Source organism: Phyllostomus discolor, chromosome 4 (genome assembly GCF_004126475.2).
Source record: "Phyllostomus discolor isolate MPI-MPIP mPhyDis1 chromosome 4, mPhyDis1.pri.v3, whole genome shotgun sequence".
NCBI lineage: Eukaryota > Metazoa > Chordata > Mammalia > Chiroptera > Phyllostomidae > Phyllostomus > Phyllostomus discolor.
Genome location: NC_040906.2, coordinates 516,460 through 531,012, shown reverse-complemented (window position 1 = coordinate 531,012; position 14,553 = coordinate 516,460). Strand labels below are relative to the sequence as shown.

The 14,553-nt window shown below is 54.1% G+C and overlaps 1 protein-coding gene across 1 annotated transcript in view; it reads left to right on the top strand.

The window, feature by feature from the left end:
* Positions 1-14,553, top strand: part of SNED1 (sushi, nidogen and EGF like domains 1) — a 54,076-nt gene that overhangs the window by 15,538 nt on the left and 23,985 nt on the right. Inside the window, exons 7-17 of the mRNA XM_036025014.1 lie at positions 963-1,076; positions 1,362-1,475; positions 5,484-5,609; positions 5,811-5,915; positions 6,182-6,292; positions 6,853-6,969; positions 8,088-8,204; positions 8,377-8,493; positions 8,662-8,775; positions 9,043-9,216; positions 14,371-14,484. Coding sequence (XP_035880907.1) covers positions 963-1,076; positions 1,362-1,475; positions 5,484-5,609; positions 5,811-5,915; positions 6,182-6,292; positions 6,853-6,969; positions 8,088-8,204; positions 8,377-8,493; positions 8,662-8,775; positions 9,043-9,216; positions 14,371-14,484 — 1,323 coding nt within the window. The remainder of the gene's footprint in view (positions 1-962; positions 1,077-1,361; positions 1,476-5,483; positions 5,610-5,810; positions 5,916-6,181; positions 6,293-6,852; positions 6,970-8,087; positions 8,205-8,376; positions 8,494-8,661; positions 8,776-9,042; positions 9,217-14,370; positions 14,485-14,553) is intronic.

Genomic DNA, 14,553 nt, shown 5'->3' with positions numbered 1-14,553 from the left:
GCACTCGGACCAGGGAGCAGCCTTGGAACAGGCTGGCGCCGGGCTCCAGACGGATCCCTGTCACTCCGGGACCAGCTGGAAGGGAGCGTGGGGGCCTCCGAGGTCAAACAGGCAGCTGTGTGTGGAAAGCAGCACCATCTGACCCCACCTCCTTCCTGCCTGCACCCTAGCACCCTGAGCCCCGGAGGCTCCGGCAGGAAGGGAGGCTGTTTCTCTCCAGCCCTGGGGCTCTCACTGCTGGGCCATGGGCTGGGGTCCTTCTTGAGACGTCCCTTGCCTCGCATGGTCCAAGGCCTCTCTGCTGCCCACAGGCCTCGGCCACCAAAACACAGGCACGCCTGGGGGCCGGGCCCTTCCCTCCTCCCTCCCCGGGCCTCCACAACACAGGGAGGGCTGCATGTCCATCCGCTCCCTGGGGATCCACCTGGTCACTGTCGCGTTGTTTGGGCAACCAGCTGTCAGCGGGACACCGAAGGCAGTGGTGTCCCCACCCCCGCACTCTGCTGTCAGTGGCCAGGAGGGAGCCAGGAAGCCCGGGTTCCCGGGTGAGAGGCAGCTGGGAGGGCGGACAGAGGCGCGCTGCACCCCTCACTCCCACTCGCACTGGGGTCCAGTGCCTTCGCCGGCCGGCCCTGCGGCAGCCTCACCTCCCCCACCCCCGCCACCCCGGGGCCATTCAGGCCCCTCCTGCTCCGCTGGGCGCCGCTGCTCCTCCAGGCGCCGCCAGGGGCTGAGTCCCCACCAGCTGGAAGGCTCTCAGCCAGGGCCCGGAGCCCCGCTCTGCCGCAGCTCTCGTCGCAGTCGGCCCGGCGACCCCCGCAGCAGCTGAAAAACAAACCGGTTCAGTGGAGCTTTCAGCGGCCTTGGGGCCGGACTGCCCCGGGCAGCGTCCCCGCCGCCTGTCGGGGCCCGGGGGCCACGGCCGCCAGGATGCCAAGGGCCTTCCACCCTCTGCCCCTTAGCACAGTCTCCGTGCGATGCCAGAGCGTGCGCGAACGGCGGCCAGTGCCACCTGGTCAGCGGCTCCGCGGTGTGCGCGTGCCCGGCGGGCTACACGGGCGACGACTGCGAGACGAGTGAGCGAGCGGCCGGTGCCCCGGGAGGCGGGGCGGGGCGGGGCTTCGGGGCGCGGGGCGGGGCGGGGAGGGGCGGGGACTTGGGTGGGGCAGGGAGCGGGCGGGGGCGTGGCTTGTGGAGGGGAGGGGAGGCGCTCTTTCTCTCCATTCCTGGGAAAGGGCGTGGAGGGAGGAGAGGGGCGGGGCCTGAGGGAGGGGCGGGGCCGGCGGGGCGGGGCGGGGCGGGAGGAGGCGGCGGGAGCTCCTCCGCGCCGGAACCAGCTCGCGCCCCCACGCCCGCCCCAGACCTGGACGAGTGCGCCTCCGGCCCGTGCCTGAACGGGGGCTCGTGCGTCGATCTCGTGGGCCACTTCTCGTGCCTGTGCGCAGAGCCCTTCGAGGGACCGCGCTGCGAGGCAGGTAATGGCCTCGGGCTCCCCACAGGTGACCACGCTTTCGGGTCGCCGCGCGGCTCGGCCCCAGCCTGGCCCCCGAGCCGCGGACGGCCACCCCGTGCTGAGTGAGGCCGAGCGCGGGCCTCCCCCACCCCCGGGTGGTTCTACCGGTCGGTGGTGGCCACTCGCGGTCCCTGCTCCCGCGGGACAGGGCTGACCGTCACACCCTCCCTTCGGACCCCAGAGCCCCGGCCAGGCGAGGGGGCCGCCGCGGGAGCCCGTTACTGCGCGTGGTAGATCCAGTTCCCGCCCCGCCCCGCGTTGCCTTAATTGCTGGTGAGCACTCGGATGTACTGAAAGACCCACGAGACGCCGCGGCCCACGGAGTAAACCCGCGGCTTGCGCCCTGACACTGTGCGCGCGCGGCTCCCGCGCAGCTGGGCCGGGGAGCCTGCTCCCCGGGGGCGGGGCTCGTGGCGCACGAGCAGGTGTACCGCGAGTCTCAGCACCCGCGGAGGGCGCGTTCCGCTGACCCGCAAGTAAGACGCGGCCGGGCCGCTGGGGGCGCTGCGCCCTCAGGAGAGGGCAAGGCTGGCGGCGCAGGGGAGCAGGGTGGCGCTCTGCGCTGTGCGGTGACCCGAAATCACGGTACCTGTCCCCGCTCTCCTCGCCCAGGCTTGTGTATCTTCCAGGGAGAGGGGGAAAGGGAGGGGGAAAGGTCCGTGTGCGAGAGAAGCCTCGATCAGTTGCCTCTCGTGCGCCCCCAGCCCGCGACCTGGCCCACAACTCAGGCCTGTGCCCTAGCCGCAGTAGAACTGGCAACCTTACCCAGATTTTTATCTCAATATCAGTGTGTTTAACCAAACTCTAGTCAGAAAACAGTTAAGTGATTTCAAACGATTTTGCAAAGAAAACACGTTTTGTCCAGAAGAAGAAAGCAAATGAAAGCAAGCGGGAAGAAATAACAGAGCTGACATTCTACCCCTGGCATCTGCTCAGTAGCCACATTACAAGGTGCAAAGCTTGACATTCTAATCAGACCCAACAAGAAATTGGCCAAAACGTGGAGATTACTGAAAAGAGAGAGACTATCTAGCCTCCTGCTCCTGCCAAGAAGGATTAGCTGTGCTGAGAATTTCCCTCTCACCACTAAGAACTAGAAAATCAGACAAAATATGTGAAACAGAGCCCTGGCTGGTGTAGCTCAGTGGATTGAGCGCGGGCTGCAAACCAAAGTGTCGCAGGTTCGATTCCCAGCCAGGGTATATGCCTGGGTTGCAGGCTATAACCCCCAGCAACCGCACATTGATGTTTCTCTCTCTCTATCTCCCTCCCCTCCCACTCTGAAAATAAATAAATAAGATCTTTTAAAAAAAAGTGAAACAACGTCTCTCAGCCACTGGACAATGGACTGCACAGGACTGTTGCCTCCAAGAAGCAGGAATGAGCTGAGTGGGCCCTACAGTTGCCTAACTCTGACTGGGGGCAGTTTCCAGCCCGCTGTGACCTGAAGGGTCCAGACTCCAGCAGTCCTGGGTCTCCGAGTCGAGGAGACAAAGACTCGAGTTTGCTGGCTGGAATCTGTGAACAGAATATTGGCGAGGACAGAGCTGCTAGAGGTGGGGTGAGATCGAGCCCTAAAGCTCTGCAGATAGACCCTTTGAGCCTTTGCTCAGTGTAGTCCAAGTGGGTGCAGTCGGCACAGCTGGGAGCTGAAAGTCAAGCAACCCCTAGCCCTTAGCAGCCAAAGTGGAGGGAGCTCCTCATACCCAGGGCAGGCCAACACTGTGTGGAGTCTTCAGTGCAGCATCACCATCACAGGGGAGATAGACAATTGCTGAGCTAAAGGAGAATCTGACCTGCCCCCGCAATCCAAAAGAAAGATTGAAAGGATCAAACTGATCCCAAGTAATTTAGCCACATGGTAGAATAAAATCCTGTACTCTTCAAAAGAATACATCAAAGCCCAGATTGTATATTTTGAAATATACAATCAAAATTTATCAGGTACTCAGAGACTTAATAAAATATGGCCCACAACCAGGAGAAAAGTGGATCAATAGAAACAGATGCCAGAAATGACTGAATCAGCAAATATGAATATTTAATCACCTATGATGAATTGTTCTATGTACCCAAGAGTGCTGCAGGAGGAAGACACAGGAGAAGTAGGAGGTAAAAGAGAAACTTCTAGAGATGAAAAATATAATATCTGAATTTTGAAACCCACACTGGACTGTGTTGACAGCAGACTAGACTCTGCAGAGGGAGACATCAGTGAGTATGCAGGCAGAAGTGGAAACAAGTCGACACGCAGCACAGAGTGGGACTGAAACCAGCTCTTCCGTGACATGGATGTGCATGGAGCCCAGGTGGAGGGAAGTGCTGGGTGCCCAGCAAGTACATGAGGAAGCATTTGCTACACTTGATGAAAACTAAAACATATCCAAGAAAAGCATGAAGAAAACCACATGAAGCCACATCACAGTGAACTTGCTGAAAGCTTCAAAAGCAGCCGGAGGAAAAACACAGAACCCATATGGAGAAACGGGGTGGCAGCAGCCAACCTATCCAAGGCCAAAGACGGTGGGGCAGCGCCCCTAACACATGGAAAGGAAAACACAGTCAAACTGCTTTCAGAAATGAAGGTGAAATGAAGACTTTTAGACAGAAGAGAACTGAGGGAATTCATCACCTTTATATCTGCAGTACAAGAGATGTTAAAGGAAACTCTTTAGGCAGAAGAAAATGGTACCAGATGAAAATCTGGATCCTCATCAAGGAATGAAGAGTTCTAGAAATAACTTTTTTGTTATCCTTTAATCTCTTTAAAGGCAATTTTAAAACAGATTAATGATACATTTTGGACTGTATAATATACACAGAAATAAGTTATATGACACCAATAGCTTGAAGCAGAGTATGCCAGCTTTTTCTGCAAACAGCTGGATGTTAATATTTTTGGCTTTCTGACTGCGTGGTCACAGCCACTCAGCACTGCCAGTGTACCACCCAGCAGCCAGTGTGTAAACAGACGGGCACAGCAGAGTCCAAAGAGACTTTATGGTCAAAATCAGCATCAGGCAAGATTTGGTCTATGGGCCACCATGTACCAGCCTCTGGGTAAAGGCAGTATAACATTGCCAGGTCCTCCATTATGTATGGGGGGCGTCTGTGACCCCGAAGAGAGGAAACAGGGACGTCTTGGGGGTGACAGAACGTGCTGATCCTGACCGTGGCGGGGGTCACATAAATCTACACGTGAGTTAAAATTCATGGAAGTGTACTGCGAACAAAAGCCAATTTTACTATGTATTAATTTAACAGATAAATTCTGAAACATGAAGAAATGAGCATCGAGGAACGAAGAGGGAAGCTGGCTTGGCTTCCCTGGAACAAGTACTGCGTACTGCGGGGGACAAAGAGAGACCTTTCCTAAAGACAAAGGGAGAAATTCACCAAGAGGCTGCAATGATTCTAAATACACTATTGACACGAATCAGGATACACGGGGCGAAAGCCAATAGAGGCGCAGGAGATACAGACACTTGTCGGTGGAGAGTTCACGGTGGGCACACGTGGACAGCAGTGGGCAGGGGCAGGCCCGCCCGGCCCTGTCAGCCAGTCTGGTCGGGCGGGCACGCACATGCTGGTTCTCTTCCAGGGCCCAGGGAGCTCTCACCGTGACGGGCCATCCTGCCACCATGAAATAAGGCTCAAGAAGTTGCAAAAGACTGTGTTATCTGACCATAGCGAAATTAAACTAGGAACCAATGACTGAAAGGCACATAGAGAATCCCGGTATTTTACTAACAGACATGCTCGACCAGAAGCATCTGGAGACCCCCAGCCTTGCTGGGCCCTTCTCACCCTTGCCTCTCATTCTGCTCCCAAGAGGGGCTGGTGGAGGAGGGGCAGCTGGAAGGCAGCTTCCAGGAAACAGGCCTCAGGCCCAAACTCCACTTGGCACCGAGAACAGAGGCTAAACTGCCGACATGTGCTGTTGCTCTCCTAACCACTGTCTTTCTTACAGGAAGCCCCCTAATTCCCGACGCCTGCCTCTCGGCCCCTTGCCAGAATGGGGGAACCTGTGTGGACGCGGACCAGGGCCACGTGTGCGAGTGCCCCGGAGGCTTCATGGGCCCCGACTGCAGGGACAGTGCGTGTGGCTGGGCTGCCGGGCTGCAGGGCTTCAGTCGGGCTAGGGCCTCCCTGGGTGTGCGTGCAAACACTGTGACAGAGGGTGTGTACGGGGTGGGGGTGGTGCACAGCAGCTCTTACAGGGAGGTCACCAGGAGCAGGGGAGGGCCCCGCCCTCCAGCACCCCTACACTGGAGGCTCCTCCCTCTCTCTGTGGCAGGAACCCCTGACAACTGTGAGTGCCGCAACGGTGGCAGATGCCCGGGGGCCAACACCACCCACTGCGAGTGCCCCACAGGCTTCTTTGGGGACTTCTGTGAATTTGGTAGGTGCTCAGAGCTGGGGCGGGGGGCACCTCGCCTGTCCCCCCGGGCGGTCCTCCAGACCCTGGCTTGGGCCTGGACCAGGACCCCCAGGTGCAGTCCTCGACCAGTGGTTCTGTGACCCCACCCCACACAGGGGGGAGCTGGCCACAAAAAGGCCTCAAGCTGGTCTCCCTGGTGGGGTCACTGGGTCTTGCACAGCCCCACCCTTGTCAAGGACACAAGGTCCCAGGAAAACCTGAGCCAGGGCTTCGTCTTTCCCCCGCAGAGGTCACGGCCACACCCTGCAACATGAACTCCCAGTGCCCTGACGGCTACTGCATGGAGTACGGGGGGAGCTACCTGTGCGTCTGCCACACCGACCACAACATCAGCCACTGTGAGAGGGGTGGGGGCAGGGACGAACCTGTGGGCTGGGGAGCCACCCAGAAGCCTGGGGGTTGGTGTTGGGAGGAAAGCGACGGGTTCTCCACTGGGCACCTGAGGACCTGCAGCAGGTGTCCTCCCTCCCAGGCCTCTGTTACACGGCCTGGCCTCTGCCCACCTTCCCTGCCGCAGGCTGGCCATGGGAAGGACACCTGGTGGCCATGCAGCGTCCTCCCGAGCCCCTAGCTTAGCTGTGAGCATAGGCAATGCATGCGTAATGCACGCGGCTGACCCACGTGCCGCTAGGGACCCGTCAGTGTGCAGCTACCCACACAGTGTGTGATGATGTGAGATGAGGGTGTCGGTGGACCACAGCCCCACCCCAGCTCCAAGAAGAGGGAGGCTGAATTCTGGAAAAATTAGGAATAAAGGGAATTCTGCGGAGGGGTCTTAGAGCCCAGGAGGAGGAATCTGGACCCAGCAGTGTATTTTAAGTGGCGAAGTTTCCAGGCAGGGCGTTGGGGTGGCCTTCCCTATTGACATGGGCTCCAGGGCCGCCCTCTGACCCCACAGCGCTGCCCTCGCCCTGCGACTCGGACCCCTGCTTCAATGGAGGCTCCTGCGAGGCCCATGAGGACTCCTACACCTGCGAGTGCCCGCGCGGGTTCCACGGCAGGCACTGCGAGAAAGGTGGGGCGTCAGCACCTCGGACAGCGCCGGGCAGCCGCACTGGCCTGCGCCTCCCCTCCTCAGTCTGATCAAGGCTGCCCTCAGAATACCCCTCATTTCCTGCTCAGCATTTTTCCAAATAGATTTTAGAATCATTGATTTGAAAAAAAATTCCCTAGGACTTTGTTAAATCTAATTCAACTTAGAGAACGTCGACAACATTTAGCCACTTGAAAGTGTAACTATCCTTCCCCCAGTGCCTTCCAGGTGTCCTTGTCCTCGCCAGCACCCCTGGATTGTCCCTTTCAGGCCCCCAGAACCCCGCGTTCAGAGCCTGGAGGGCCATCGTCCTGGGGCACAGGCAACTGTGCCACCAATGTCCCCTGCAGCCCTCCCGCCCCCTCGCTTGTGGAGAGCCCACCCGAGACCTGGTTGGATTTACCTGGAATGCTCTCCTGCCCTCCCAGTGGCCCAGGTGACAGGTCCCTGATACCCTCGCCCATGGAGCCCCCACGGCTCCCCCTGGAGTAGGCAGAGGCCTCACCACTCAGTTCTCCTCCCTGACAAAGGCACCCCACAGGGATGCCGGGGGCTGCTCTCGGGACGCTGTGGACAGAACGTGGACATGCAGCCTGAGAAGCACCTCGGGGTGGGGGGGATATAGGGGCTGTGCATGATGGGCAGGCCCCCTCCTGCTGCGCCGTGCCCCTGTGAACACCAAGGAGGCCAGGGGGCAATCCCTGGGTGTGACTTAAGGTTGGGACAGATACGTCCCTGGACTGGTACCTTCAAGTATGTGCATGTGCGAGCACGAGCCCTGGGACATGAGCTCCTGGTGCTAGGGACACACAGGGCAGGAGGCCGCCGGGGCCGTGGTGTCCTGCGGGAAGGACAGTGTTGCAATTGCCAGACTGCGGGCTGGCCTTCCACCGGAAGGGCCAGTGGTCCCAGGGCCTTGGGCAGAGGAGAGGGGTTGGGCGGGCAGAGGCCCCAAAGTGGAGCGAGGGTCTCCAGACGGGCTTGGCCCTTGGTGCTCCCAGGCCTGCAGGGCCCATGCCTGCCCAGGGGCCGGGAAGACATGAGGGGATGCCGTGGGCTGTTGGCCCCCCGCCTCCAAGTCTCTCTCTGTCCCTCCGCAGCCCGGCCACGCCTGTGCAGCTCAGGGCCCTGCCGGAACGGGGGCACGTGCAAGGAGGCAGGCGGCGAGTACCAGTGCAGCTGCCCATACCGCTTCACCGGGAGGCACTGCGAGATTGGTGCGGTCCGGGCTAGCAGTGGGGTGGGGGCAGGGGACCCTGGCCTGCTGCCGCGTCTGCCTGCCAGGAATGTCCCTGTGGAGGCTCCCAGCTCTGGGATGTCCAGGACCGGGGGAGGGGCAGCGGGAGTGGGCATGTGACACCTGACCCCAGTGGTGCCTTCTGCTCCCAGGGAAGCCGGACTCGTGTGCCTCAGGCCCCTGTCACAATGGCGGCACCTGCTTCCACTACATCGGCAAGTACAAGTGTGACTGTCCCCCAGGCTTCTCCGGGCGGCACTGCGAGATAGGTATGGTGGACACAGCCCAGCGGGAGACCAAACACAGGCCCCAGCAAGGCTGGCCCAGGCGGGGGTTAGGGGGTACAGCGGCATAGGCGGTGTACCCCCAGTGCAGCCTAGAGGCCAGTATGCAGGACAGTGATGGGTGATGGTGATAGTGACCCTGTGACCTTGCAGCCCCCTCCCCCTGCTTCCGGAGCCCCTGTGCGAACGGGGGCACCTGCGAGGACCTGGGTACAGATTTCTCCTGCCGCTGCCGAGCAGGGTACACAGGACGCCGATGCCAGGCAGGTGAGAGGGCAGAGGGGCCATGAGGGGGACGCAGGAGTTCTTCCCAATCCTGGGAGAACAGAGGACAGCGGGAAGGGGGTGCAGGGGACGGAGGGGAAGAAGGAAAGGAAAGCTCTGGGGAGCCCATCCTGGAAGCCAAGGCACCTTTGCCGTGGGATGGGCAACGTGGGGAGCAGGGGTCCCGGGTCCTATGGCCTGGTGGGCAGGGGGCTGAGTCGCGGGGCTGGCGGTGCCCCGCAGTGCAGACGGATGGCTGTGTCCTCACAGAGGTGGACTGCGGCCCCCCTGAGGCGGTGAAGCACGCCACGCTTCGCTTCAACAGCACACGGCTGGGCTCCCTGGCACTGTACTCATGCGACCAAGGCTACAGCCTGAGTACCCCCAGCCCCGTCCGGACCTGCCAGCTGCAAGGCGTCTGGAGCGAGCCTCCCCAGTGCCATGGTGATCTGCGGGCCCTTGCAGGCGGGCAGGTGGGCGGGCACTGTGGTGAGGGAGGAGCCCAGGGCTGCAGTTCAGACCCAGGCCCTGCCCCTGCTTCCTTTGTTCTCCTGGAGAAGTGAGCCCATAGCCCGTGATGACGGTGGGGACGGCCGGCACTAGTTCTGCTTTGGACCTTTCACTACGGGCTCGCCATCCTCAGAGCCGCAGACTCTGCAGACCAGGCAGATGAGGCCGGGAGGGAGGGGCCCAAGGTCCGGGCTCAGGCCACGCCTCCTGCTCCAAACCCTTCCAAGAGATACCCCTAAAGCGTAAGGACACAGCAAGACAGAGTATGGGGGAAATCAGGTGAATACCAATCAAAATATAGTGGGTGTAGCTACGTTACCCTCAGACAAAACAGACTGTGGACAGAAAACATCATTATAGACAGGGAGTGTCTCTCTCCAATTCACCAAGAAGATACAACTGTTACAGACATTCAAACATCACATACAACAGTCTCAAAATATACAAAGCAGAAATGAACAGACTGAAGGAAGAAACTGACAGGTTCGCCATAATACGGGGAAAGTTTGAATCTCCTCTCAGTTTCGGTTAAGGAGCAAAAATAAATAAATAAATAAATCAGCAAAAAGAAGACTTGAACAATATAATCAACAATTTGAACTAATTCATTCTCTAAACACAAAAAAATTAGTTAAGAACAAGAAGACAAATATTTAATTATCTTTAGACATTTTTAAAGATACTGGAATAGCTCATAAATCAAAGGAGAAATCACATGGCCAGTGAACATATTGTATAAATGAGTAACAATGATCACTTTCTCTGTCAAAACATGTGACGCAGCAAAAGCCATGCTCTGTGGGAAATTTGGAGCCTTAAACACACACATTAGAAAAGTTCAAAATTACAGAATTCACTGTCTGAGTCCAGAAGTTAAGAAGGCAACACATGACACTGAGGAAGGGAGAGGAAAGAAGCACCACAAGCAAGAGCCACAATTAATGAAACAAGTCAAAGCCACAGTGGACAAGACAAACAACACTGGCCTTAGTTCTCTGACAAGCTCACGAAAGGGGACAAAGCTCCATCCAGACTGGTCTGGAAAAAACAAGAGCACTAACATCAGTCTTTACATATGAAGCAGGTGATAGCCACAGACACACCAGAGATTAAAAAGGTAAGGGAGTACTACTGACCAGTCTAGATAAACAAATTTGAAGCCTTAGAAGAAATGGATATTACATACATAGAAAAATATAGCTTACCAAAAATGACTCAAGGAAGTATAGAAAATCTACGTAATTCTGTAACTATTTAAAGTAATCGAAGCATTTTCCCCACAAAGAAACACCAGGCCCAAACAGGAAAACCCTACCATGCAGCCAAGAACAGACCACGGCAACATCAGACGGGCTTTTCCAGAAAGCAGGACGCAAAGGGCGTGGATCAGCCCCTTCTGGGAGGCCAGCAAAATCCTGAACCAACACCAGGCATGGACAGTTGGAGGGAGTAAATTATGGGTCCATAAAACATACAAACAGAAACGCAGAAATTCAACCATCTACCAAGACTAGGTACACCACTGTCAAGTGGGCTTGCTGAAAGAATAGTTTGATACTAGAAAAATCTGCTACATTAACCAACTGAAGAAGAAAAATCATAAGAATCTCAACAAATGCACAATAAGCATTTGACAAAATTCATGCCCATTCATGAAAAAAAGTCTTACCAAGCAAGGAATAAAAATGTACCTCCTTATCCAGATAAAAATAACAGGATGCGCACACACACACCTCTAGGGACAAATGGTGGTAAAAAATGCTTTATTGGAGGGAAAACTTAACAGAGAAGGGGCAGAGCCCGCATGACCACCAGGTGCTTGCTACCCTACAGAGAAGTACATGCCAGCCAGGTACAGCTAGAATGGCCACACCATGTGAGTAGGACAATGACACTCCACGTACTGACACAGGAATGGTTCAGGCTGCACCCAGAGAGCTGTGGAACAGAGTTTCCTGATCCTTGCCATACAGGAAGTTCGTCTGGAACTCACACGCAGTTCTGTAATGCTGAGGTACAACAGGGGAAGGAAGTCAGCATCTGAGGGAATTTACTTAAGCCTCTTCTCAGACCCAGAATAAACATGATCCAAAATAGAGAAATATACCCCTAAAACGGGAGCCCATTATTACTAGGTCTAACCAGTATTGTACTGGAAGTACTAGCCAATGCAGTGAAGTAAGAAAAAGACATTAATGCCATGAAATGCTAAAGGAGGAAGTAAAAACCTCAGTGCTTGCAGCTGATATGGTTATCTTTAACCTACAGGCAAACTACTGAAAAATGATAGGAAATATAACATGTTTAGTGGATATAGGTTATAATAAAATCAATTGCATTTTTATATATCAACAACATTTAGAGAATTTAATGATAAAAATACATATACAGAGAAGAATCAATGAAACCATAATCTGGTTCCTTGGAAAGTCAGTGACATAGATAAACCTCTAATAAGATCAATCAATAAAAAAGAAAAATCGGCAATATCAGAATGACAGAAGAAACATCACTAAAGATCCTACCAATGTTTAAAGGACAACAGGAGGTATCGTGACTTTACGTCAAGATATCTGACAACCTAGAAGAAATGGATGAATAAGGTATTCAAGGGAAAGAGACAAATTACCAGAACTGGCAGAAGAAGAAATAGAAAATATGAATATCCTATATTCATACTTGTAATGTACAAATGTGTTTAATTTGTAATAAAAATCATCCTGCAAAGAAAATGGAGGGATCAGATTTTCAGAACACTGGTGGGTTTTATCAAGCATTTAGGAAAGGAATAATACCCTCCATGAGCTCTTTGGAAAACACAGAAGGAAGGAGCATTTCTCTGCTCGTTTTATGAGACCAAAGCTAGACAGAGACACTATAAAAAATTAAGTTACAGATCAGAACACATTCCTTGTGACATAAATGCAAAAACCCTAACAAAATATTGCTAAATGAAACCCAGCACTATGTGAAAAAAAGATAACACAGGCCATGGTTTGACGTGTGAATACCAATCAGTGTGATTCATCGTCTTAGGAGAGAAAAGAAAACCATACCTCAACAGATGCAGAAGAATCATTTGACTGAATTCAACTATTATTAAAAATTCTTAATAAACTAAGAGTAGAAGAGAATTTCTTCAACCTGATAAAGGGCACCCAAGGGCCGACAAAGCAGTTCATGGTAACAGGCTTTCCGCCATCACCAGTAACGAGGTGAAGGCCCGCCTCACCACTGCCCCCAGCATGGTCCTGGACCCCAGACGGGCCACAGACGAGAAGGGGAAATAAAAGGCGTATCTATAAAAGGGAAGGAGTAAGGAGGACACAATCATTAACATTGCAAACCCTAAGGAGATTCTATAATAAAAGCCATAGAACCAATAAGTGAATTCCACTAGATCACAGCATACAGTCAATACGCAGAACCAATTATATTTTCAGATTCTAGCAGTGAACTCTTGGGAAAGGAAATGAAACAAAATTATATAATAGTATCAAACACGTGAAAAACTTCTAAGTGTGAAACTCATTATGAACATACATGTAAGACTGCAAATGTCTCTAAAAAGCGTGAGAAAATCTTCGCGATGTCTGGAATACAGTGGTCACGCACTCGGGAAAACATTACACTGGCTTCCCACTTATCACCATGCACAACAACTAATTCCCTTGGGAATTAAGGATTTAAATGCTTTTTTTACCATATATTTTTGTGTGGAAAATATAGGTAAGTAATTTTTTGGCCTTGGGGTAAGGAGAGAGTCCTTAAGCAAGAAAAAAAAAGCATTAACTATAAAAGAAAAAAGTGGACAAATTGCTGTGTAAAAACTAGGAATTTAAATTCATCATCAGCCTTAAAGAAGAAAGTGAAGTATAAGATACAAAGCACTTTCAAGAATATGTAGAGAACAATATGAATCAATGAGAAACAATGAACCCAACGGGAAATTTTGCAAAACACACGAACAAGCATTTCGTGGGAGAGGGTGCACAAGGCCACCAAAGGTAGAGAAGGCAGCAACCACCCAAGTGCAAATCAGAAACGCACCGACGTGCACGCAGTTGGCCACACTTCCGGGTCAAGGAGGCCCACGTGTTGGTGAGGATGTGGACCCGCAGCGTTTGTGAGGAAGCGTGAACTGTTCGAGCACCGTGAAAACCGCGTGGTGATTTGCCCGTCGAGCTGACTGTTCGTACACACGGTGTCCCAGCCACTCCACTTCTCGGTGCCCGTCCACACCAGGAAGTGGGAAAGAAGACATACAGGGACATTTTTTTCAGTAGCAAAAAGCCTAGAACCCAAACATACACCAAACAAGAATCGATAAAGTGTGATACACTCACATGTGGAATATGTTACAGCCTTGAAAAGGAGACCCACAGCGACAGGGAAGTGTGGTGTGGACAGAGGAGAGAACATATACCACAATACCCTGTCGATAAAGTTCATAAACAGGCAGAGCAAAGCCATACACGGTATCGTTTAGGCACTTCGTGAAGCTTAAATCTAAAGAGTCAACAGAGAGACACAGAGACTCGTGCCACACGGGGTGGGGAGGCACATGTGACCTCAGGAGCCTGTCGGCATTCTAGACAGTCAGTACTGTTTATTCATCACTTACATGGAAGCATTCAAATCAAACCTTTCTAAAGTGAACATTTTAAATTCAGGAGCACAATTCCCAGTTTCAGAAAAACCGGGATGAACACTTTAAAGCAGAGGACTCAGCCCCATTTCACTGGTTTTGTGCATGACTGTTATTCACTGAATTGGCAAGACTGGGCCCGTCCCCCTGGAGCTGTGCGACTGAGTCCCCTCAACGCTCCTGGGCATTATCCAGGGGCAAGGCCCAGCCCGAGTCCCTGGTCTGCTGTGTGCCTGCCCCTCCCATTGGGGGTGCCCTCCCCGGATTCTGCCGCCTCCCAGTGAGTGCCACAGGGACATCACAGTCCACCCAGCTCCTGGGAACAAACTCACTCATGGCCATCTTAGCTTGGCTTCATGCCACTGCCTCTAATAATGGCAACACTGCTTTATTCTCGGGTCTCTCCTGGCGCTTGCAACCTGGGTGCACCTCTCTCCCAGAAATCGACGAGTGCCAGTCCCAGCCGTGCCTGCATGGGGGCTCCTGCCAGGACCGAGTCGCCGGGTACCTGTGCCTTTGCAGCCCTGGCCGTGAAGGAGCCCGCTGTGAGTTGGGTAAGACGCCCGGCCCTCACCAAGGGGCAGCAGCTCCAGCAGCCCGGCCGTGACGTGAGGCACAGCGGT